The sequence below is a fragment of the Hippichthys cyanospilos genome, chromosome 20, assembly GCF_059441005.1.
Source record: "Hippichthys cyanospilos isolate Australia breed blue-spotted pipefish chromosome 20, RoL_Hcya_1.0, whole genome shotgun sequence".
Lineage (NCBI taxonomy): Eukaryota > Metazoa > Chordata > Actinopteri > Syngnathiformes > Syngnathidae > Hippichthys > Hippichthys cyanospilos.
In genome coordinates, this window is record NC_142388.1 from 9433753 (window position 1) to 9459133 (window position 25381).

Genomic DNA, 25381 nt, shown 5'->3' on the forward strand with positions numbered 1-25381 from the left:
TCAACATTGGCCAAGGCACAAAATCGTATCCCGATCTTCACACGGAGCTGTCGTTGAAAAAAGAAAGCGACGAGCGCGGCGGAGAAGTGCGGCGACATGCAGTCGGCCTGGGCTTGGCGTCGCCATAGCGACCGTCTGGTGTCGGCTTACCAGAGGGAGACGCGGGGCGTCATCATCTCGTCCCGCGTGCTGACGATTCAAGCGGCAGTTTCACTTGACGAAAGAATTTTAAAGGGTGTCTGGCGAGCGCCTGTGGCGCTAGCGCACTCTGACCACAAGATGGCACTCAACCACATACACGCCACTGGAAATAGTCTTGTTTCAAAAGCTTCTTTGAAACCACAACCTCGGTCGCTTGGAAAGCATAGGCTACTTTGAAAACCTGACCCCAATTTGAAACCTTGATTTGAAATACTAACTTTCGTTTGAAATCCTAACCTTGATTTGAAACCCGATGCCAAGCGGCCATCCCCGCGGACGTCATTAGAAAAATGCGCGTGACAGAGCCGTGATGCGCCTCCGGGTGGCAGCAGTTCTCGAGTGCTGAAAACAAAAAGCAATTTTTTATTGCATATTGACCTCATTTTTCAAGTGATTGTTATTTTGTGTGTAATTCCATCGTTGGCCACAAGATGGCAGCTCTATTTTTGGACAGCAAAAAGGGTAAAAGTATTTCAAGCGCAGACTTTTTTTTTAAGACCCTAAAGGGGTCCAAAAATATTACAGTAAATACATCAGTTTTTTATTTATTTTTTGCTGGGCATAAAGATGACAGTGAGCGTAGGATTTTTAATTTTTTTTTTTTTATTGCCCGAATATTCACCTGAGATACAAACAACACAAGTTTCTCACCTGGGATCAGACACGATGTACACAGGACGCAAAACAAACAAAAAAAACGCAATGAGGGACATTTCGGGAGAGTACCACAAAAGGCCTTCAGTCAATAATAGAATTACTTGCCAACAATCTCCACAAAAAACACGCTAGCGGGCTAAAATGACATTTGAATACGTGACGGCTACGGCGGAAAGGAGCGCAGTTGGCGGTCGACAAGAATTTAGTAGGAAATGGCAGAAATGGAATTCATTTGTCACTTTCAATTTTAAAATTGACATTTGGAAATGAGCTAAATTGTGAAATTTTGTGCCCAAATGCTAAAAATCGGCTTTGCTGGACCTGTTGATGAGACGTACTAGCTAAATAAGTTTGCGTTAAAAATCGGCGCAACAAAATCCTACTAAATTCCTGCACAAATTGAGCAAAGTCAGGCTAACCATTATACAATTTGTCATATACTTTATATCTTTATACTGTATCTAAGTCCCCTGAAGGCCATTATTTAAAAAAATAAATATTATGAAGAATCGTAGGTAATATTTTTTGGGAAACCTTTTTATCCATAACAAATGAAGCTTTATGAAGCACTTGCATTTTTTTCTACTCCTCCAGAGGGCACTCTTGTTTCAAAAATGCAGTGGAAATTGACTATACTTCCATTGCACAGGGTTTATTTTTAAACCAAGTCCGCCATCTAGAGGAGTCAAGAAATATGACAACCGCTTCACAAAGCTTCATTTTTTTTTTTTTCCCAGCGCTATTTTTACCGGAACCGATTCATCTCTGAGCTTTCACTCGCTCACTTGCCTGTCAGCTGAATGTGAACCAATCAACTCAGGTTGAAATAAATATGCCTTTCCTATAATTGCCCTAGATGCCCCGCCCCTTTTTCTGGCAAGGCACTCCACGTTTTCCCTCCTGCCTGAGGGCCTCAAACGCATGAGGAGCGATTTTTTATTTTACTCCTCTAGAGGGCACTCTTGTTTCAAAAACGCAGCGGAAATTGAATACACTTCCACTGCATGTGGTTTATCTCTAAACAAATAGCGCCACCACCTTGAGGATAACATTTAAAAAAAAATCACAACTGCTTCACGAAGCTCCGTTTCTGAGCAGATTCATCTCTAAAGATTGTTTGTGGACAAAATGTCAGGTGAATTTGAGTAAATGAATAAATATGACTTTCCTTGAAGTGTCCTTGATGCCCCGCCCCTTTTCTTGGGGGGGGGTTGTTCCACATATTAGCATGTGAGGACCTCAAACGCATCAGAGGGTTGACCGTGTCTAGGAGTGGTCCCGCAAGTCTTGTGAGAGGGGGAATAAATTACGGCTGGCATTATAATGACAAAAAAAACAAAAACCTGTCGAGGTCCCAACCGTGGTCGGCGGAGCTTCAGGTCCTGGCGTCCAGGAGCTCCAGGAAGAGTTTGTGCATGGGCACGCGGCCGTCGCGCTTGACGCGGCAGAAGTGCTGCACGGCGCGGGCGGCCGTCTGGCGCAGCAGGGGGAGGCTCATGATGAGCTTGCCGGCCCGCCGGGGGTCCGCTTCCGGGCGGGACGCCTCGTAGTCCTGCAGGGCCCCCTGGAGGACGTCCTGCAGATGCTGCACCGCCTCCGGGTCTTCGATGTGCGCCGAGTCTGCGGAGACCGGGGCGAGTTTAGCGCCAGGCCAAGAAAATGTCTTCTATCCCGTTCAATGCCAAAGACATTATTTGACGTTTTTTTAAAGTCCGGACATTCAATCCCTGGAACTTATTTTGAACATTTTCCATTTTTTTCCCACGTGTTTGGCTCAATTATGCAAAAATGAATTGTGTAATCAATAGTTAGGGTACTACCTGAAGGTAGATTAGTACTTGGAAGTACTTGATTACTCATACTTTAGTACTCAATTACTTTGGTAATTTTAGTAGTTAAAACACTACCTAAAATACTTTCTTTTGATTACTTTAAGTACTAATTGATCATTTTAGGTAGTAAAACTATCAGTGCATGTGTGTACTAGTACTTTGACATTTATCGATTCATTTAAGGTAGTTAAATACTGGGGTAATCAATCACTAGTAAAGTACTAATATCTTAGGGCTAAAAAGTACTACTAATTGATGTCTTTGGGTTCCACTGTAGTAAATCACCAACCTAAAGGTAAGTACTTTCCTAATGATGCTTACTTTCGTACCTTATGAAGTACTCCGTAAAGCAGGCATGTCCAAACCCGGTCCTCGAGGGCCGCCTATCCTGCATGTTTTTGATGTTTCCGTCATCCAATGCAGCTGATTCAAATGATCAGGTTTGTTGTCAGGCTTCCGCTGAGCTTGCTGATGAGCTGATCATTTGAATCAGGTGTGTTAGGAGGACAGAAACCTCCAAAACATGCCGGATAGGCGGCCCTTGAGGACTGGGTTTGGACATGCCTGCCGTAAAGGAAGGTACTTTGATAAGTGATTACTTTAGAATTCCATGACCTTAGTGCTCTTAGTACCAAAAATGCTTAATACAGGTAAAGTAATGGATTACCCTAGTAAGCGCCTAAAGTACCCGCTACAATTGTACCTGAGATTGAATGTCTGGGGAAAAAAAAAAGACAAAACGGAGCCCCGCCCCTTCGCCGTACCCGAGTTGACGAGCGCGATGGCCTTGAGGAGCACGAACTCCTGGCGCTCCAGCCCGAAGCCCTTGTACTTGCCCACCAGCTGCAAGATGGCGGCGTTGAGCTCCAGCAGGCCGGCCATCTCCGAGCGCTGGCGGTCCATCACGTAGTCGTCGGCGTACGCCAGCCGCTCGTCCAGCGCCAGCGAGCGGAAGGCCACGCGCAGGATCAGGATCTCCATCCAGCCGCTCTGCAGCAAGCTCATCTGGTCCGACAGCAACAGCGACCCGAAGCCTGGCGCCCGCCCGTTTCCAAAACCGGAAAAATCCCACTTTAAAGCGGCGCCGTCCGAACCGCGGCCCGGAATTCCGACTTTTAAGTGAAAATTCTGTGAACGAAGCCGACTGCGAACGAGATTTTTCTTTCCCGATGTCTTTAATCCTCTTCTGCAGATTGTAGAACCAAGCTACATATTGGAAATTTAGAACGGAAGCGGAGGGGGCAACAAAAGACCGAGCGGCGAATTTAACGAGACGAAAGCCACGCCCACTTTTACAGGCCCTCAAGTCCACTCGATGATGCGGCGCTTAGTCACAAAAGAGTCGCAAAAGGCATTGACCACAAGCGAGAGTGTGCTTGTTAGCGTTGGACGGACGGACGGTCATCGGCGTCGCGCGAGCAAAAAAAAGGGCGTGACCCCTCGCCCCGGATCGGGAGCGCATCAGCGTCAACGTCGCCCACGGGCCGCTAACTCAGATGGCCCGGACGGGGCCGGGCCCCCCGGTGCTCGGCTGACGCCGACCTCTGACTCCGCCCCTAACCATGTGACAAAAGGACATTTGGGGATTTGGAGAATGATTCCATTGGATGTTTGGGGGGCGCCTTAGCTCTCTAACATTTGGATTCCATTTTTTTTTTTCAACTTTTACACGATACAGTTTGACATTATATCTTCTTTTTTTTTTTTTTCTTGATGGCTAGCATGCAATATATTTTTATGTAATAAATATATTTTTTTAACTTTTTTTTTTCTTGACGGCTGGCATGCAATATATTTTTATGTAATAAATATATTTTTTTAACTTTTTTTTTTTTTCTTGACTGCTGGCATGCAATATATTTTTATGTAATAAATATATTTTTGTAACTTTTTTTGGGGCGGTATTTAATATAAAAAATACATACAATAACTCATTCTCTTCGATTATGACCAAAGGAGGGTCCTACGTTTTTTTTTTTTAGTATTGATTTACTACTACCTTTAGAAATATATAAATATATATTATAAAATTAAGTTTGGCAGTTTTTTAAAAAAGTATTTTAATTATTTCATTAATTTTAGATTGATTATTTTTACTTTTATTCATGTTATATTTGTTGCTTGTTCCATTTTTCATCACTTTCATTTTTTATTTAATGTTTTTTTCAGTTTAACAAAATATTGTACTTATTTACTGGATTTTTTTCATCGGAAAGCGGGCGGCGGTACCTGGGATGTGCTTGGCCCAGCCGATGTTGAGCACCAACTCGCGGTCGGCCAGGTCGCACAGCGTGGTCAGCGTCTTGATCTGCCCGTCGGGCGCGGTGGGGTCGGCCATGGCCAAGATGGCCTCGGGTTCCGCCAGCAGGAGCACGGACACCACCTGGTGGTCGCTCGCTGCAAGCGCAAGTACTCACTTTTGTTTCTTTTAAATTTCCTACGCATTCATTTATACTTTCTCATCTGTGTTGTCATAAAGGATATTCCCCACAGGAGGGATAACACTTACAGGTTTTCTTGTGTGGCAGGACAGCGTGCATTTGGCGATAGGAGGCGGCGCCGCCGTCGTCGGCGTCCATTCGCCGCTTGTACTTCTGCCGGCCGCCTCGAACGCGATCCAGGCGCACGCCTGTGAGTCCCCCGCCCCCCCCACAAAAAAAATGTCAGCAAGCATCAAGGCATTCCTAAGCAGCAGGTATGAGATCAGCAATTCCAATTTAATACTTGTATTTTGCTTTTCAAATGAAGAGCAAATTAATTGGAACAACTTCTTGCTACTATCTGTTATAGGGACTCTTTCGTTGTATGTATTTATTTTGCCAGATTTTATCTGGATTCATGGAGAGGCAAGCCAGAAGCAAAAAAAATAAAATCAAAAATAATATATGTTCTATATTGCCGAATAAATACACCTAGAGGTATCGCTGCAAATGTAGTTCCACTGTTTAATAAATCAAACCGGGATGGCACATGTCGAGGGAGCCAAAGAAATGGCTTGGCTGACCTTTGACCCTTACCGCATGTCACAGCGGGGGAAGCAAACACTAAGTGTGGATTAGCCCGGGCACTTGGCAGGTGTCGCTTCAGGGGTCACATGACCTTGCGTGTGTGGCATGTGGAAAAGAATTCACACCCTGTACTTGTAGACCAGGAAAAATAAACACTCTACATGTTTGAAGATAACTGCTAAAAAACGGCAAAACTATGTTGGACCCAGTTGTGGAGCTCCACTATTACATTTCGGTTGCACTGCAGCACGTAACGGCAAAATGTATTGAGCCAGATGGCTGTCCACAATGGGAGGACGCACGTTCCCTTGCGTTAGAGTGCCCCGTTGTCAGATGTGATTTTTTTGTATTTTTAGGGGTGCTAAGTATGCCCACACGCGCCGCCTGGCGCCATTGGACGCATAACGTGAGAAGCCAGGGATTGTTTGGAGTCCGCATAAGTTGTGCGACGGCGGCAAGGGGACCAGGGCCGCTTTTCCGGCGCCGCGGGAAACGGGTCAGGCGGGTCGGGGCCGCCGCTGAATCCCCGCCCCCCCACAATGAGCCCAGACCCTCGATAGCGGTGATGAAAGCGTCCCCAAATAGATGGAGCCGCGGCAGAATGTGTGTTTACCGACGTTTGGAAGCTCCGCAAACTATTCCCGGACTGGCTTCCTGTCGCCGCGTTCCCACGTTCAAGAGGCCCACTTCGCGCTAGAACTTTGTTCCTTCTGGATTTTTCAGATATTTGCCTATTTTTTGCAACAACTTTGTGAACAAAAACAACCAAAAATATGACTTTCGACAAGAGGAGAAGAGGCGGTTGCGCGTCGTTGGTGCGGTTTTATTTTTCTAGGCGCGCATCTCCTGCAAGTGCAAGTGTGGCCCAATTAAAGCTGTCTGGACCTTTATTGCGCCCTCTCTAGGGGCGGAGGGCGTTACCAGCCGCAATTACGAGCGCCGCCTCGCCTTTCACCTAACTACGGGATATCCCGCGGGGCATCTGGAGGTATTTATGAGATCGGGGGAGGAGATGCTGGGATGCCGCCGATGCTCACAGCCTTCCAAATAAAAAAAACTGTGTGGGTGTCTATCAGCCAGGCTTCAGTTGCTCAACAAAGTCACATGGTTTTATTAAAGTGTGTGTGTGTGTGTGTGATGTGTTTTCCCAAATGCAGGCTTTCTAGTACTTTGTCAAAAGTTTTTTTCCATAAAATTGTGACGGACCTTGTCATCATTGGGATAAGGTTTGAGTTATTGACAAAAAAAAATCAGTGAATAGGTTCAAACTGTAATCCAGGTATATGAAAAGAAGAAATGAGTAGACCATGCGCAAAACATAAGATAAATGTGCACACTAAAATTGGAAGACAAATGTGTGTGTGTGTGTGTGTGTGTGTGTGATGGCTGGAGTAGGACGTCATCACTCATGTTTTCCTTTTTGAGTCACTTCTAAATCGGGACAACAATACGTCAGCGCACACGTGCGCATGAGCACCTGACTGATAAACACACACGCCAACACACACACGGCACAAAACTCACACCGGCTATGGGAAAAACACAAATCCAGCGGAACCTTGACTTAAGAGTTCAATTTGTTTTGCAATTGAACTTCTAGGAACTCAACCATCCCCATCAATCGGCAAGTAACGGCCCTTTAAACATCGGGCAAAATCAACTCATACGTTATGGCATTTATTCCACCCTGGGCCACTAGATGGCAGCAGGGGCATTTAGTCAAAGCGCATTTAGTCTGAGGGGCATGCGGTCTAAAGGCGAGCTCGGCGGACAGCGGAGCGGAGCGCGGAGTCGGGGCTCACCTTCCCTCAGCATGCCGACGGCCAGGCACTTGACGAAGCGGCACGCCTGGCAGGACTTGCGCCTCCGCTTGGTGATCTCGCATTGGTTGGATCCCGGGCAGCTGTACTCGATGTTGCCTGAGTCACCACAACGGTTGCTGGCTCGTTACGCTCGCTCGCTCCCGTCTTTCTGAGTCATAACAGACAATTTGACCCCCGTCTTGTTTCTTCACGTTGACGCCGACGACCTTGAACTTTTCATTTTCACCGTCCTTGAGTGCTATCGCTCTCGGGTATCGCCGTATATTTCCGATGGCTGTTGTGCAAATCTTGTACTTTTGGACTCATTTACAGAGGCTAAATATTTTCACCTTGGAACTACGCAGAAATCTGTGTGTGTGTATGCACAGTTGTTCTGTTTTTGACTGTTTGTGGGGACCTCTTGCTCCTTTTTGAGGGTCATGACTTGTTTTCAGAAGACAGGTTAGAATTAGATTTTGGTTGAGGTTAGGTTAAGGGTCAGGTAATCTGTCATGGGCCGGGAAATGCATTATGCCAATGCGATGTCCCCACTACGATAGAAAAAAAAAAAAAACTTGTGTGTGTGTGCGCGCTCACCCTGGACGGTCCTCTTGAAGAAAGCCTTGCAGGCCTCGCAGGAGGCCACGCCGTAGTGATAGCCCGAAGCCACGTCGCCGCACACCAGACACAGACGTTTGGCCACGGAGCCCAGCAGAAACTCGCATTTGACTTGGGCCTCCTCCTCCACCAATCGCCTAAACAAACAATGCACAAAAAAGTGCTCGCTGCCCACATGTATATGCCGGAAGTTTTATTATCTCATAAATCAAACTTTATTCACTTAATTTTCAGTGACTATATTATTACCATATTAAAATAATAAATTTTGTTTAATTTATTTTCAAAATAAATTCTTTTGTATTTCATTAAATTCATAAAATGAAATATATTCAGATATTAAAATATTCATAAAATATTATGAAATATTTTGAGAGGGTCATTTTTAATATTCAAAAAAATCAAAAATAAATGTATATATTATTGTTACTTTATATTAAAATAGTAATACTACGTTTTATTTCATATTAAACCTATTAAATAATTGTAAAATCAAGAACATATTCATATTCGCTAATTATTTTACCACCTGACTTTTTCCACATTTGGTTGGGGGTCGCTATTGTTCTACTGCTCCATCGTGTTCTTTTAAATCTATTCCAAAAATAATCCTCCCCCCATAAAAGGCACCTGATTGGGCCTCTGTTGTGGGCGGGGCCGTTGGTGTCGGAGGACGAGCTGGCGGGACTGGGCCGGGCCGGGCTGGCGTCTCCCTGCGAGCTGCCGGGGCTGGACGGCTCCCTCTTGATGGACGGGGAGCGAGGGGGTTCCGGGCCCCTCACCGACATCCTGTCCGGGTATCTGCAGGAGAACCGCCTTCAAAAACTTGCACCTTGTTACCCCTAAGCCTATTTTTCCCCAATTCCCGAAGAGTAGCGATGTCACGTGATTCAAACTCGCCTGCCAGAAAATTGCATCACTATTGACAATTCACACTCATGTAAACATTAACAAAATAAAGTTCTTTGACGTTCCAATTAATTTGCGCTTAATTTGAAAAGAAACGCACAGTTCCCATCGCAACGTTGACAAAGATTCAAGTAGATTTGATGTTACCTGCAGAAACCCTATGAAAATCTCTCATACTGTACCCCCATATGTGAACCACTGCAATATCAAAAATATGTATTTTTGTTAATACAGTATTTTTCAGTGTCTGGGGCAGGAAAAAATGGATTTTGATTACTTCCATTACTCTGGATTTTTCTTAGTTAGACTTTCTGGAATGGATTCCTCACAAAACCAGAGGGGCCACGACAATACAAGCGCATCCATCCATCCAAGCGGCAGTTTGATATTGGCCACATTATGCAAACAGGGCGCCAAACCACTACACTGCTTTGCTTTGCTTTCAAAGAGGGGAAATGCCCAAGCAAATTTAGGGAAAAGCACTTAGCCACCTTAACATGCTGCCATTGAAAACTCTTGATACGTATTGTCCATATGAAATCCGCTAACTAAAAGTGTGCTAGCTGTCGAGATGCGCGCTCACCCGGGCAGGCGTTGACGTCTGCAAGTAAAAATAAAATCTAAAGGCATTCACGTGATAGGAAATACATTGAAGAAGAACACACACACGCACACACACACACACACACCGCCAGCCACATTAAAAAGCATGTGTCTTCATAAACACCTCCGCACATTTCGGCATGCAATCGCTTGTCGCCAAGCCCGCTTCAAAGAAAAAAAAAAAACTCTTCAACTGTTTGTCACACATGCACGCGCACAAGCACGCGCAAACACGCGTGCGCACACACACACACACACACACACACACGTTGCTTCCTGCCATGTAAATCACAGCAGCATGGACCACAAGTCATTTGCTTGGCAAAAGGCTCTGGTCACTTTTAAGCGCCGCCACACGCTTTGACGCCTCCACAAAACCACAAACACACACACACATTTTCACATACACTCACACAGTCTCACTTTAACACACACACAAAATTCTACACAACATAATGACATAATAGAAAAAAAATGTTAAATTAAAAACATGTTTGCCATTATTTGATTGATTATTCTATCGAATAATGTGATGAAAGTGAATTTTGCATTAAAGTGTGTAACGAAATCAATTTTTTCCTCATTTAAAGATTTTTGGATGTTTACCTCAGCAACCTTTTTGAAATGAACAAATCATAAATCAAACAAATATCACGGGCTACAGAAATCAGAAGAATTCGTGTTGAGAGACTGAAATGAGGATTTTAATGACTTGAAGTTAAACATTGGCTCTGACCGATTACGCGATTATTAATACAATTTCATTCATTTGATAATCAATTAGATGTCGATTATGGATTCATTTTGACTGCCTTAGTTTATTGTGTTGTTTTGCATTTTTGGCTTCTGACAAATGTATGATAAATAAAGTGGATTTTTTTTATATATATAATTTACCATTATGCAGTGCCGTGTGTAGATTAATTTAGAAGAGAAAAAAAACGTGAACAAAAGGAGACATTTTCAAACGCCATGTTTCTCGAAGTGCGGAATGAGTGCCACTAGTGGTACATGGGCTCCCCCTTGTGGAAGTTGGAAGGATCACTGAATTAGATACAAATAAATACACGTTAAACAAACCAGCTTGTAGGTATGTATACATTTTTGTTGAATCTATTACAGTATTTTTTTTCTACCATTAGGTGTAGTAAGTGTGTGTTTTTATTTTTTCAAATTACAGTTAGGCTGTTTTGAAATTTTGAGTACAGGACTCCAGTTTTAAAGGGGACGTCAAGCCCAGAACCTTCTTGACAATAAAATGCTCTATGATGCTCCACTTTTCTGATCACGGCATTGCGATTATTATTATGTTTGTGAATTACGAATTAAGCAGCATCCGCATTTATCTGTATCAGTTGGTGGCCATTTTGTCACTGGCTGTCACGGCTGTGATGTCATTTTATGGGGAGAGCTAGCGGCAAAATGGCCGTCTACTGAGATGGCTGAAAACAGGGTTGACTTTACAGAAGGGGTACCAATAAAAACTCACTGGCAAAATGTTCGTCGACCATCCGGTGTATTTCTTTCCCGCATTATTCCATCGCTCATCCTTTTCCAATCCACTTTGGAAGTATAAAAAAATAATACAGCGCAGACCTGTAAAAGGACCTGCGGTAACCTTGGCGATCCATCACGGGCGGCCATATTGGCTTGTCAAGCGGCGAGTGACATTAGAAAGCAGAACCATTTAGACTGGGCTAATGAAATGGCGTTATGAGATCATGTGATCATCCCCATAAAAGCCCATCAAAAGATGACGCGGGCGCTGGGGCCGTAAATCAAAGTTAGCACACTTCTCCCTACCCCGGGTCTCCTTTTCTTTTTTTTTTTTTTTGGGGGGGGGGGGGGGGGGGGGGGGGATCATTAACCCGCACGTGAGAGCAGGCAACGTTCACTTTCAAACGAGCGCACGCACAATGGGGACAAAAGACTGGGCCGGATGGGGGGGAAGTGGAATGGACGCAAGTGCAAACTGGGAAGGAAACATCAAGTTCAAAGTCCTCCCTCCCCTCTGGCATTTATTTATATGATATTTATTAAAATTACATTCACTCATTCAGTCCCAAACACTTTTTTTTTTTGAACAAGATTTTTCATTACATTAAATTTTGCTAAAACTATGTTATCCGGCTGTATTCCACCAAAACTATTAACCAATCGCAATATGAATGCATATACATTTTCAATTTTTAATTGATTTAATTTAATCAGAGCAGGATTTTAATTAAAAAAGGGCTGCCCCAACCCAATACACATATGGTTTTACATTTTCCATCTTTTTCCTCATGTCCAATCAGAGTAGCTCCCAACGTGGGAGTCGTTTCCCACCAAACTGGTTCTACTCATTCACCATCACCAGCAACAAACAAGCCGGCCGCCTAACTGTAACCATTGCAACTATTACCATCGCAAACATCAGGCAAGGGAACCAAAATCCAACTTTGTTTCCACCACGGGACCAAGAGAGAAGCAGTCGATTATGAATAGATTTCAAGTTGGATGGCCATAAATTCTTCGTGACTTTAGAAGCAACTTTAGATAGATAATGCTGATGTTCCACAAGGTTCCATCCCGGGTCCACAGATTTTTCCATTGAACTCCACATAAATGTCAGTTTTCTAGTACGAGAGTATTGGTGTGTTCTATGAATCTTAAGGCTAGGTCCAATTTACAGGAGGTGGTTTATTAAAACATAAATTTGATAAAGATTTGAAAATATTGTAAATCAAAATACAAAAATGAATAAAAATAAAATACATCAATACAAATAATAAATAATAATTTATTACAATAAATAATTAAAATATTTTAACAAACGTCATAGTAGCAAGAGTATTGTTGGCTGGTTGAATATAACTAAATCAAGCACAAATAATATAACTGAAAATAAGGTTTCTTCTAAATAATTGTACTCAAACTTTTTTCTGACCTCGAGCACAAACGTTTGCACAGCCCTGTTCTAACTTGCGTACACGAGAGAAATATTGAAGCGCAACCTTGATGCCGCATACTCACTGCGCGTCAGGGTGGCAGGTGAAGCACTCTGGGAGGTAGAGGTCAACTAAATCCATGTGGACTTACGCCACCATGCTCAGAGTCTTCCAATTATTATTATGTTTTCAAATCTCTTATTTTGGACAATGGCGTCCCTGTCAATCTTGCAGCTGCCCGTTTGTCTGTCCAGTGTTGAGAGTCTACAAGCAAAGGACGGCCCTCGTCAAGGTCTGCCAGTACAATTTGAAAGGCCCAGCCCTCCGCTCAGCGCGACGCCCAGCTCGCACGCCATTGGTTCTCCAGCCATCCAATGGCAGCGGATCAAGACAAAGAGCCCGAGAGGAGGGGCATGTCAAAATGTAGCAAGGATGACCTCGAAAGTATGACTTTACACTGACAAAAAAAAAACAAAAAAAACAATAAAACAAAACCAAGGAAAGGGCTTTGATGGAATATGATACATTTTTGCTTGTCCGACTTTCAACGTGTTGAAATTTCTACTCAAAACCTGTACTGATCTCAAAAATTGCATGGAAACTATATTCATTTTTAATTTTCATAGTTTTAGACTGATTTAAATTGTTGCAACTTTGAACTGTCCAGCTCAAACCTCCTATTATTTCACATAGTTTTATGTATTTTCCGCACTATAAGGCACACCTAGAAGCCTTCAATCTATTCTGTGCCGTACTTTTGGACCAATTGAAACCATTCCAATATTAAATTGATCAGCTCTTCTACAAGTGTTTTCCTCAAATTTCTTAAATAAAAAATAAAAATTACTGTCCAATATTCCTCCACATGATTTCACAATGATCAGTAAAAAAAAAAAAAAAAACGCTCGATTATGTTCGATGATTCAGAAGTATTCCACAATTTTTCATTTCGTTTCCATCTTTCACACACAATTTCTCCAGAAATTCTTTGTGTATGTGTGTGTGTGTGTGTGTGTGTGTGTGTTTAGGGCAAGGCCGACTCACAGCGTGTGTCACTTTGCGTGCGGATGATGAACAGCATCACATTAGGCAGACGGCCACAGCTGATTAGCTCAAAGAATTGCACCCGGCTCTAAGTCACTTGAAGCCTGCTGTCCCGATGAAGGCGGCGACGAGGCGCTCCAAAAAACAAGCTTTTCACACTGTGAAACAAAAGAAAGAAGAATGTGGCTTTGGGCAGCCATCTTAAACTTAACAGGAAAAAGGTATCGAATATTTTACAACCGAATCAGTGTAATAACAATAAGTTGCTTCTTGTTCCAATTTATTTGTTCATAGTTTGAAAAGAAAAATGTGTATTTCTTGTGACAGCCTTCAAAAGCTCTTAAAAAGACAATTTAAATAACGTAAATACATTTGAAACATGTCATACAAAAAAACTTGACTTGAAGTAATTAAGTGTTATTGATGTAATTTAGGTACTAAAGTTTTCAATTACTTCAGCTTTGAGTACATAACGTCATCCATTAGTACTAAAATATTCAATTACTTTAGGTTTATGTATTTTAGTCAAGGTTTAAGTTTATTAATCATTTACTTTAGTGCTTTATTAAAATAATAATAAATTACTTTTGAACATAATTACCTAAAGAACTTAGATCCCAGTAAACTACTACTTCAGTGATCAAAGTACTAAAGTAATCTAATGCTTCTGTGCTTATGTAGTTCATTCGTTACTAACCATTTTTAGACCTTCCTCTAGTCTAGCCAAACCCTTGAAAAAAAAAAAAAAAAAATCAATAAATAATTGAGTACCTGAGATTTAATTTCTGGATACATAAAAATACATCTTTGGAATTGAGTTAGTTAAGATGGAAGCTACACAAGATGCACAGGATACTGTGTTTTGTTTTGACGGCGTTTCAGGTAAAAACACAGTTGAACGGCACAAGCTTTTAGGCTATGGTGACGTAAACACACACCGCGACACAAAGAGGAGCATCAGGATGCAGATCTAGTAAGCGTAATCTACTTAAGTTTAGGTCTGACTCGCAGGCATCCGTCAATTAGCCAGACTGAGGCAAAGAGTCTTGACAGTGTGTGCAAACATCATTGTCTCAGTGCACCGCCGCGGCAGGCCAAACGCACACAAACACACACACACACACACAAACACTGGAGGGCTTCCCAGAAGGCGGCTCAAGCGGGGAAAACGAAGACAGACAGACAGACGGTTGGAGCAAAAATAAAACCACGGCGTAATAAAGGAAGTCAGGCCCATTAGTTAAAGCTCAAAAAGTTTTAAAATGGAGGAAAAAAAAAAAAATTGGCTGGTGGACTACCACTTGGAATCAGATCACTTTGGTTGAATTGAGCTAGATATCTGAAGATGGGTCAAAGTTTACTCATAGACAATAAAAAAAGCACATTTGGCGTGTTAGACGTGTTAGAAGCTAAATGTGTTTGTCCTGATGAGGCAATGGCGCCATCAGGAGGGTGACCAAGAGGACAGTAATCATATCCTGAGATATGATCATATCCCAAGAGTTTAAGTGGCCCCCTGAACATTTTCTGTGGTCTACTCCACTGTAAAGGTGAGAAAGCTAATGTGGAGGTTGAGCTAAAATGAGGCACAGAATAGTTTGTATGTGCTTCCCTCTTGTGGACAAGAACTGAATATACAGCACCGCCCACCGCAGTTACAACGTAAAGTCCATGAAATTGTTTTTACCACTACTCTCTCCATTTCTTAGCTTTTCTCTTGGCCGCACTGCTTCCACAACACGTAGATGGTAAATGTATTTTACGATATATTTCAAGCCCAAGTGTTCCAATTTTGACAAGCAAACGTTACACTCACTGACTTAACACATTTAGTGAATTTGTTGTCTTTAACCCTAGCCTTATTATGTTGGTGTGGTACAAATTCAACACACTGCACCCGCATTATCAATACACACAACGAGGATGTTGATAAAACACACGCCCACGCACGGGGAGCCTTGGCTACACACACGGCAGAGAAAATTTTAATTTCTTTGTCCACAGGTGGTTTTTTAATAGCTGCTTGGCTCACAGCAGGTCGGTAATAAACAACATGAAAAAAAAAGGTGCACCTGCACAAATGAAACATCAGTCAAGACACAATATAGCAAAGGATCACTTTACAAAATTCAATGATAAAAATTACAAAGTGCATTGGTTAATAACGGCAAAAAGGCCTTAAAGCATATGTCCAAACCATGGCCCGGGGGCCATTTGTGGCCCACCTTTTATTTTTCAGTGGCCCGCAACATAAATTAAACATGTCATTTGGCAGGGCCCACAAGGCTTGTTAATTATAAAATAATTGGTTCATCTACTGTAAATTTTTAATAAAACATGCCCCCCCAAAAAACAAAACCCAATGATAATAGTAGTCACAATTTTTCTTCCACTAGAACTTAATAGGGTAGCTCCAATGAGTCAAACGCTAGAACCCAAAAACAAATGTCCACTAGAGTGGACACAAAATAAATAGGCTAGGTCTCAGGAGGATAGACGTAATGCTGATAGCACATACGCATAGACCCAAGAGTGACACAGTAGACGCTGCCGCAGACTCGTTAACAACTGCGCAACTGCGTAGTGACAGTTAGCAAGAAAGAAATAAAAACGGAGCTCACCTGGGAACCTGGCCTCCATCACCTGTGCGACCGATCTCCACGCTCCTTCTTGCGCCAATTTTCCACCATCGCCAAGTGGACGCCGTAGATCAGACGTGGGGAAAAAGACAAAAATAAAACATTACAACTGCGAACTAGTGCAAATTTGGAAGAAGAAAAAATAAGCGGCACCTACTTCTCCTTCCAGATACTTGGATGTGACTTTCGCGCACCGCACGCCCCGCTTGCTCCACGTCTGCAGTCAGTCAGTCTCAAGGACAAATGCTCCACTCTCCTTTCCGCCGAGGGCTCTGTGGCTCAGCGATGCCGCAGACGCACACACACACAAATACGTCAACACACTCCTTCCCTGCACGACGTTGCACTCCGCTCCGAGTTCACCTACCTGCCTGCCAGCTTTGCCCGGCTCACAGGGGAGTCGGGGGAAAAAAAAAAAAAAGTCTCAGACGCAAGGTGTGTCTGGGAGAATAGAGGACACGCAGCACTCCCATTTTCTAATCAAGATTAGACTCTCCGAGTGCAGCTTTGCAACGGGAGTGAAGGCAGAGCAGGAATGTCAGATGAGATGGGATGAGGGTGGGAGAAGAAGACCATGGAAAAGGAGGAAGATTATGTTGTGGGAACACATCAGAACGTATTATGCAACATTAAACATGAAATGACTCAAGTTACATGAACATTTTTCTGTATGGGCTTCTAGCTCATGACCTTGAAAATATTATGGCAGATTTTCCTGTTAAATATATTCAATGTTTGTGGTCAAATGTGTAAAGCATATTTTAGAGTTATTAGTCTTAAAAAAAAAGTACAGTACCTCACTCTTTCGGCCTTGTCTTCTTAAACTGCACACACTCATGGCCAACAACCAGGCGCTCTAATGGCCAAGTCGTAATTTCCCCCATCTTTTGGCCAAAGATGCATACGCGGTTTCGCCCACGCTATTTTTCAGGGCGAAACCGCACACGAGAAATGAAATGAAAATGAAGAAATGAGAAGGATCAATGAGGAAAATTCTCCTTACTTTGGCTCCTAATCGTCATGAGAATCAGGAAAACTGGAAATGGTGCAAAACGGTTGGCTATATCTTCACAAGTGAGAAGAGAGCATTTTTTTCAATAATTATTTTCAATTACAATATATGCAATGTGTAAGGAAATGAATATCTGAATTCACATGAAAATTGCTTTGAACTTGTCAGCAGAAAAGGAACCTGTGCGCCATCCTCTGCTTGGTGTCAACTTAGTCACTTTATTATGCCTCTCCTGTGCATATAAACATTTTCTTCATACAGGTCATGATGGCATATGACCACCGCAAGGTATCAATCAAAATTCCAATAGACATTTTAAAAGGAACACAGGAAGAGAAGATAGGAATTGTTGAAAGTCTTCTATTGATTTCCAAAACCATTAACATTAATTGTTTAAAATGGCATTAAAATCAGCTCCTTTCTTCAACTTTTTAGAACTCATTTTCTAAACTTAAAAACACCGGAATATTAAAATCAGTGAAATGTCACCAATGAACAATCATGAATTTATTAAAAAATCTATTTGAGTGGGGCTGGCAGTGAATGAGTTTGAAAATAAAAAAAAAAGTATGCCAAACATTTGCACATACACTACCTTGACGAGCAAAACAATCAGGACTTTTTTTTTTCAGGATGAAGACTAAACAGAGCGACAGGGATGAATCCATACAGTATCACGTCACTTGGTGACATGAATCTAAATCTCCAGGTACGCTCCAGATCGGCGCAACATCAGACGCGTCACTGACCTGCGCAGTCCGAGCCGGGCTTCATCAGCGGCTCGCTTATCTGGTGGTTCTTTGATGAGGCAGAAAAGGTCATAAGTTGTCCTCCAAAGCGAAGGTTCAGTTTTGGTTAGGTCTCACTTCCGTCTCCCAATATGGGAAATCGGTGGTCTTCCCGCTGCAGCTTTGAGGTCAAACGTCAAGTGGTTTGCCCGTTGCGGGTCAGTTGAAGCCCAACCCCGCGCTTTTCGGTCTCTGTACGGCCCGGATGGGCTCGGTGATGCCCCGCCCCTCCGGACCGAGGCCCGCGCCGGGCGTCCAGCCCATGCTCTGCAACATGCGGTTGCCCACGTTGGTGTCGGGAATGGGCGGCACGTTCTCGCCCACCGCCGCTGAAATGAGAAACAAAGTCAGAAGTTTACGCTTCGGTAGTCGCAAAATCAAAACGGGCGTCGACGAAGAGCTGAGGTGTGCGTCCGAGTACCTGAGGGCGCCGTGGAACCGAGTGGCGCTGCCTTCCGCCTCCGCTTGACGTCCCCCATGCACAGAGAGCCCAGGTGGCCGCTTGTTTGCCTGCCGAAACCACCGAGACATTCAGGAACGCGAAAGACGAGAGAGAAGCGACGGCTAATCTATCCTCACCTGTTGGCCGTTTTTACCGAGCAGCTCCTGCGATGACCTCGTTCCGTCCTGGGGTCCCAGTGCAACTGAAGCCAGGGGAAAACAGGATTAAACATCAAATGCTATCAATTGCCACAAATGGAACGTGTCCACCTTACGGCATGCGTCCTCAACGCTCACCTGACCATGTTCCCTCCTTGAGCTTGAGCTAAACCACGGCCTGATGACAGTGACAAGTTAGTGGGTTTGACATTGAAAAAAAATTAATAAACGTACTTAAAAATGACAGACACTCACTGGGGGGCGTCGCTGAAGCCCTGACCGCTGCCGCCTTGCAGCCCGTCATCGCAGGGCCTAGGGTGTCCATGGAGACGGCTGAGTCGGGCCTGGAAACCTGATGGGCACACGACACTTCTGGTAAACGATCAACGCATCTCCCGAGTGACATAAAATACAAACATCTACTCATGTTCCACTCAATTAGCTCTTAATTTGAAAAGAAAGTGTACTGTACTGCTTCTGTCATGGCATTAAATTACATTTTCAGATATCTGGGGAAACCTTGTTAAACTCACATACCCCTATTTGATAACCACCGATTCAGTACAGTACAAAAAAAGATGGACGCACATTGTTGCCAAACCAGGCAAAAAAGAAATGTGATGTTTCACAGTTAGCTACGCTAAGTCATCAGCTCCTACCTCTCCTGGCGTCGGGGGTCATGAGGGGGAAAGAGCCCGTGAGGATGTTGTTGAAGACCGGGTCGTTCAGGTCCAGCTCCTCGGCACCGGCGTCCCTCTCCCACCAGGGGATGACGCCCGCCACGCCGCATGCGCCCCCGCTTCCCGAGCCCGTGCTGGGTTCGCCTTCGCAGAACCAGTCGCTCTGCTCGTCGTCGCCTGCCAGGAACATTTGCGTAAGAACGTCTGCTTTGGCCAATGGTCAGGTAGCCAGAAAGCCAGAATATGCATTTGACACACGGCCGTTGGAAGCACGTACCTTGCCGGCCTTCATCGTTGGTGTAGAGGCCGCCGTCGCTGCTGTTACTCACGCTGCTGGTCTCACTAAAGCACAAGGAGGACAGAACATTCGGCTCTGGAGGTAAAAAGATGGCAAGCTAAAAATATAAGTGCAGGATGGATCACAGAACATTTTGTTCAATTTTCAAGATAAATTAATTCCTCGTAATTCTATTGTTTTCTTAATGCATGTATTTTGTTCACTTAAATGTTTAACCATTTAATATCATTTTTGATATTTATGAAATATTATTCTACTAACCACTACATAAAAAATAAAACTTTTACAAGTTGGTATTTTTTTATATTTACTATATCACTTTAATATTTTTAACATCTAGCGTCAAGACTGACGTGGCTTAACAATGGCAACAAAATGGCCTCACAGGCTGCAGTTATTTAGGACATAAGGCGGAAACACTCACCAGCGGTCGCTCATCTCTTCGTCGGAGCCCTTGTGCTCCTCCAGCTCCATCTTGTCCTTGCATCCTTCCACCAAAGATGAGACGAGCTCCTCGCTTTCCACCACCACCCCCTCGTCGGCAGCCTCCGCCCCCAACTTGTGGGGGGTCAGCTTCCTCTTCTTCATCCTGTTCTTCCCTCCCGCCGCCAGCAGTGGAGCGCCCCCGCAGATTTCCATGGCCGAGTCCCGGCGAGGGCCGGCGCACGACGCGCGGGCCTTGGGGACGGACGGGGGAGCCGGCATCATGGCGGACGGGGGCTCGGGCTCGGCGGGGGGATCCACAGCCATGCGCTTGACCTTGCGCCGTCGCCTGAGACTGCGGGTGCCCTCGGCGGAACCCAGGACGCCCAGGTCGTCGGGCCATAGGGGCCGCTTGCTGCGGCCCGCATCGGACGTCTGAGGCGTGCGGCGTTTGGGGCCCAGCTGCTCGTCCGAGTCGCTGTTGTCGCGAGCGTGGCTGTTGGGGGCGGACACGCTTCCTGTGCCGGCACGGTAGTCCTGTCCCATCCCCCCCCCCAAAAAAGACGATTAAAATCAGGCCAGCTCAGCCATTCTGCTTGACTTGTTTTATTGACAAATACTGACTCCAGTCCAGTAGGCGGCGTTAATGCGCAAAAAGCAAAATTCCAAACAGCTACCTATAGTTCCTCGTTTTGTTGCGTTACTTGTCTCCAATAGGTTCAGACTAAAAACTTCAGAATTACTTCTCAGTGAGGAAGATTATTTGAACATGTTATTTTGGAAAGAAAGAAAAAAAATAGATCAATAGATAAAAAATAAGAAAAAAAATGTTATTCAAAACACCACCTTTCTTGCTATAAGAATCACTCTAGGAAGCAAATTAGCATGGAGCATTTGCGATGTTTGACTCCACTTTTTTTCAGACCGACATCAGTACAAGTACTCAACAACATTTTTCAAAACACAATCACAATTTTAAATACCAATACATTTCAATATAACTGTTTTCCTTAAAATTTCATGTAAGTAATGCCATTTTTCTATCCTTGTGATTTCTACTTGTAACGATACCTTGAACTTGAAAGAAGGCCATGCATCAGTCCGATATTTACTCATCTTACTGGTTAGCAGCATGCTAACCAGCGCTAGATGTAGGTATGCAAATAGGACTCACCTTGTGCTCTTCCACGCTGGACTCGGATCCCTCGCTCAGGTGTCCCGTCTCCCAGGGCGGGTGCGGGTTATCGGAGCGCCGTTTCCGGCCCCGGCGCTTCCTGGCTTGTCTCTTCAGCAGGCAGCCCACGGTCAGCGCATGGTCGCCGCCGTCGCCGAAGCCGCCGCGCGCCGCCTGCTCCGAGCTCTCCTCCAGGGCTGACACCAGATCATGGACTAGCTCGTCCATTGTCCGGCGAAAGTGCCTGAGGGGAAGGTGAAGTTTTACTGACAATCATTACTGCTTTGACTTTGAGTTTGTATGGCTTTGAAATGTTTGGGTCGGGCTTGGTGAGCCACACAGGCTGCAGTTATTTAGTTTTCTTGCTGCTAGCTGCCCGTGAGGATGATGTTGCTCTTGAACTTGTTACTTCAACTAGCTAAAGACATCGACAGCCATCTACACACTTACGAATGCATGTATTATAGCCTCAAAAAACTGAGTATGGTATTTCATTTTTTCACATGCTGTTATAGTATTTCAGAGATCGATTTAGACAGGCGCCAAATGCAAGCTTGTACGAAAACTGTAACACCTCGATTTTTATTTTCCTGTAGCTTATCCGTCCAGGTCAGTGTTCCACATGCCACTTGTTTTGACAACAGTCGAACAAGATCGTTGTCAAAAAGCCAATCTCTGAAGGACCCACAAGACAATTGTCCCAATCTGGGAAGTTGTCACAAGAGACATTTAAAACTGGAATATATTAAATCCCCAAATCAGGACAATTTTTACGTCACCGCTTGTTCTCTTATCTAAACGGGCAACTTATCCCCAAACGGACAACAACATAATAACGTAACACACTCACAACAATAATCCTGCCTCTGATGCCACCTCTTGTTTTGTTTTCTTTGTAAAACATGTAATCAATCTTGTGCTTGTTAGCTTCGGATGCTAGCAACACTTGTGTTTTGCTAGTTTCTCACTAGTAACTCTTGACAGCCATCTAAAACGCAACTAAGCTCTGATCGCATTTACACAATGTCACGTATAATCAGTAGTTGTCTTTAGACAAGAAACAAAAGACGCACGACGACGAGAAAGCTAAGATGCTAACGTAATCGCACAGCTAGCTATAGCCGACCTTAGCCGGCTGCTGCTTTCAGCGTCAGAACAATCTTTCTTTTCTTTTTTTCCTCAAACAAAATGACGACCTACCAGCCGTTCCCCGCTTTGCCGATGCTTTTTCGGTTAGCCGCGCGGAACATTAAAGCCACCTCGTGCCGTGCACCTTTAACCAGAAATGACGAAAGGACATCGAAACATCACAAGAACCATCCTGACACAAAAGCGATTCCTGGAGGAGAGACAAGTGAACGCAGCTATAGGTATTGGGGCCTTCACTTACTCTGGGAAAGTCGGATACTCTCGGAGAAGTCCCTGCTTTCACGCGAAGAGCATTTTTTACCTTAACAAATAAAGTAAATCCCTACCAAATAATTGTATTCGGGTCAATAATAAATATAACAAAAATGTCACGGTCTCACATAACATTCAATCAGGCGGTTTCCTGTAAATTTAAGGTCACGACTTGGCTAATTTCGGAGGATCGCAAACATACTGAGTGCAGTTAATTTGCCAGATGGATCGATCAATCGGATGTGGTGAAGAAATATAAATCACAATCTAACACATTTGCTATTTATTTACACTATTGTATTTTCATTTTCAACAGTAAAGTGTTCAACTATGTATTTTTAATCATCACTTAGATAGTTCTTATCTTTTTCAGAACTATTTTTTTTATCATGCAATATTGAGCTGAAATTATTAACCTTTACACGGGCAGTGCGTGGCACTCTTCTGCATCACCAGAGGAGGCAAAAAAGGACCCAAATACCGCATAAGAAGTAAATCCATTTCAAAAACAAGTACAGTACTCTATTGGGAGTAACTTGCGTACATGCAATGGCCCTCTTTAACCGCTTAGAGTCAGTATTGCTCAACTAGGGGGAAAAGTTCCCCGCTAGTCCCTGCTAGTCAAGCGCATAGCAAAAAGTAAAGTCATGGGGGCCATTTGCGGCCCGCCATTCATTTTTCAGCGGCCCGCAACATACACTATGCAGAAAAAGAGAGTTTAACAAAGCCCAAAAAGAAAGCTGAATGGAAACAGATTCTGTCCTGCCCCTTAAAAAATTGGTAGTGATGACTAAATGAAGCACCTGCGCTATTTTTGAACATTCTTGGGAGTAAAATAAAATGTTCACGAAGCTTCAGCATCCCACCACGACAAAGTGGCCCTTGCTTCTGTTTTTCTGTATGTGGCTCCCACATGCAAAAGTTTGGACTCCCCTGAGTTATGTCGTGGCTAGAGTGTAAATGTAATCGCCGCCGGCACCCCGAGAGTCTTGAACCTCTGCCCGCGGTAATCCGATCTCATCTTGGACGTCAATGACATGGAGGCAGCGGTCAACAACGCGGCCTCTGAGGAAACAACAGGTGTCCCCTAGAACACGGCACAAGAGTCCAGCAAGTTCTCCGCGACTTGCGTGTGCACATCTCCGAATCAAACATTCCGAGAAACCAACCTAGCAGGTGTCCTCTTCCGAAATGCCGAAGAAGTCAGCCGGTCCGGTTCACTAAAAGGCGGGCCCGGTCTCAAGTTTCCCCGACTTGAGGGCCCCAGGTAAATTTAGTCGGGCGCTCTTGCACTTTTGGCGGTCAGACTCATTGAGGCCACCGCGGAGCGGGGATCACCGGACAGGACTCGGGGGACTTCGACGCATTTGCGGATACGTACTATGGAATCATGACATCGGCGGAGGAGGGTGAAGATCTGGAAGAGGCCGTTGAGCACTACGCCACTGACAAAACATGGAGCTGGGTAATCAAAGCGTGACAGAACATGGGCAAAACTCACACTCTAGCATAGGTGTGAATGTGAGTGTCCGCCATTTAATTTGAACACTTGTGCGGTATTTTATCCAATATTTTGTTCTATACTCCAACGACATTTAGAGAAAGCATTGAAATAAGACACTAGGGAGCTGAAATTTCACCCAGATGGTGACAAAGTCAAGGTTTGTGTCATAACCATTACACCGCCAGGAGAGTGCCATCCCATTGAGGAAAATACTGAGAGATTGAAGAAAATGACCCAAAATGGTCAAAATACCGCACAAAGGTTAACCCCTGGGTGTCCAGGGATTTTTCACTAACCTAATTACTATCACCCAACTTGGGCTGACATTGAAAAGGTCATAACATCGTCAAATATAAATCTATCTTTACTTTAAACCCCTCAAAACGTTTTAGACCTTGCATAATTTCTACACTTTTTCCCGATTCAAACCGTTCCAACTTTGAACTGTTTAACTCTAACCTACTAGAATTCCACCCACCCAAATTCTAAACAAATGCTAGAACCCCAACATGATCAAAATACCGCACAAGTGTCAATCAAGGCAAGCGCTCCAGAAAATGGATGGCAACAATTGCTATGCAGTTTTATCTGTGATACAATTGCATGCGTAGTGTATGTCAAAAGAATTTCTGTGTGGATGCACAGACGGGAATGGTAAACAAAATACATTGCATAGCCAGTATAAGGCAGTAAGTGTCAGACAACACGAGTGTAAGACGATCACTAACATTTGGAGCAAAGCGACGGAGGGGAACTGAGGTGAGCCGTGAGATTTCAAAGGCTTTGGATGCTTTCCAGTTTCTTGTTATGGCTAGAAAACGCTCATTTGTGGAGTGAGTACACGTGAAGGCTGTGAATTTCAGTTCATGGGAATTATCATGGGAATTTTGCAGTGACTAGATTCCTCAGATATATTTTGAAGTTGGTATGCTTCGAGTCAGAAGATGTAAAGGAGTAAAATATTTCTGGATTTATCGTAGTTCCCGATATGTCTCAAACCAGCTGAATGTTTTTTACATGAAAATGCTTTGCATTATTCGAATAATCAGATACCATTTTTATTTAGTATGACGGTGTATTACATAAAAATGTTTTACCATTTACTGTTCATCAACCAATTCTTGTTTTTGGGGTGATATTTAGTGATTAAAAAAAGCAACTAAACAACAATATCAAACAGGAGGGAATAAATCTTTAAATTGTTGGATTAAACATGGATTAAACACAAAAAATAATCTATTTTTAGGAATGACTCCAA

The 25381-nt window shown here is 43.8% G+C and overlaps 2 protein-coding genes across 5 annotated transcripts; both read right to left on the reverse strand.

Annotated features, from left to right (window-relative positions):
- Nucleotides 1-781: 781 nt before the first annotated feature.
- Nucleotides 782-17297, reverse strand: LOC148407290 (estrogen-related receptor gamma-like). 3 transcript variants are annotated; one of them, XM_088403044.1, is made up of 11 exons: nucleotides 16226-17297; nucleotides 13605-13762; nucleotides 12646-12824; nucleotides 8749-8919; nucleotides 8098-8255; nucleotides 7501-7617; nucleotides 5200-5319; nucleotides 4920-5087; nucleotides 3455-3724; nucleotides 2218-2478; nucleotides 782-2144 (listed from the first exon to the last, which is right to left on the reverse strand). In XM_088403044.1, the coding sequence occupies exons 3-10, from the start codon at nucleotides 12699-12701 to the stop codon at nucleotides 2234-2236; spliced, it is 1305 nt and encodes a 434-aa protein (XP_088259170.1). In that variant the 5' UTR covers nucleotides 12702-12824; nucleotides 13605-13762; nucleotides 16226-17297; the 3' UTR covers nucleotides 782-2144; nucleotides 2218-2233. The 3 variants fall into 3 exon arrangements, with proteins under 3 accessions (XP_088259170.1, XP_088259169.1, XP_088259171.1); XM_088403043.1 differs by having other exon boundaries at nucleotides 782-2478; XM_088403045.1 differs by lacking the exon at nucleotides 12646-12824 and having other exon boundaries at nucleotides 782-2478.
- A 153-nt stretch (nucleotides 17298-17450) lies between these two features.
- Nucleotides 17451-22585, reverse strand: gpatch2 (G patch domain containing 2). Of its 2 annotated transcripts, none has more exons than XM_088403040.1 (10): nucleotides 22419-22585; nucleotides 21219-21462; nucleotides 20046-20581; nucleotides 19601-19665; nucleotides 19303-19500; nucleotides 18899-18995; nucleotides 18782-18821; nucleotides 18623-18687; nucleotides 18465-18553; nucleotides 17451-18372 (listed from the first exon to the last, which is right to left on the reverse strand). In XM_088403040.1, exons 1-10 carry the CDS (start codon nucleotides 22466-22468, stop codon nucleotides 18203-18205), a joined length of 1554 nt encoding a protein of 517 aa, XP_088259166.1. In that variant the 5' UTR covers nucleotides 22469-22585; the 3' UTR covers nucleotides 17451-18202. The 2 variants fall into 2 exon arrangements, with proteins under 2 accessions (XP_088259166.1, XP_088259167.1); XM_088403041.1 differs by lacking the exon at nucleotides 22419-22585 and adding an exon at nucleotides 21793-22358.
- Nucleotides 22586-25381: the final 2796 nt, after the last annotated feature.

What these genes read in the sequence shown, in the direction of transcription:
- gpatch2 (XM_088403040.1), bottom strand. Translation starts at nt 22,468, where the DNA reads ATGTTCCGCGCGGCTAACCGAAAAAGCATCGGCAAAGCGGGGAACGGC. An exon ending in GACCCCCGACGCCAGGAGAG is followed by an intron (nt 18,996 to 19,302) that starts GTAGGAGCTGAT and finishes TGTGCCCATCAG; the next exon opens with GTTTCCAGGCCCGACTCAGC. An exon ending in TCGGTAAAAACGGCCAACAG is followed by an intron (nt 18,554 to 18,622) that starts GTGAGGATAGAT and finishes TGGTTTCGGCAG; the next exon opens with GCAAACAAGCGGCCACCTGG.
- LOC148407290 (XM_088403044.1), bottom strand. Translation starts at nt 12,701, where the DNA reads ATGGATTTAGTTGACCTCTACCTCCCAGAGTGCTTCACCTGCCACCCT. An exon ending in CACAACAGAGGCCCAATCAG is followed by an intron (nt 8,256 to 8,748) that starts GTGCCTTTTATG and finishes TTGTTTGTTTAG; the next exon opens with GCGATTGGTGGAGGAGGAGG. An exon ending in CCTGCCACACAAGAAAACCT is followed by an intron (nt 5,088 to 5,199) that starts GTAAGTGTTATC and finishes TTGCGCTTGCAG; the next exon opens with CGAGCGACCACCAGGTGGTG.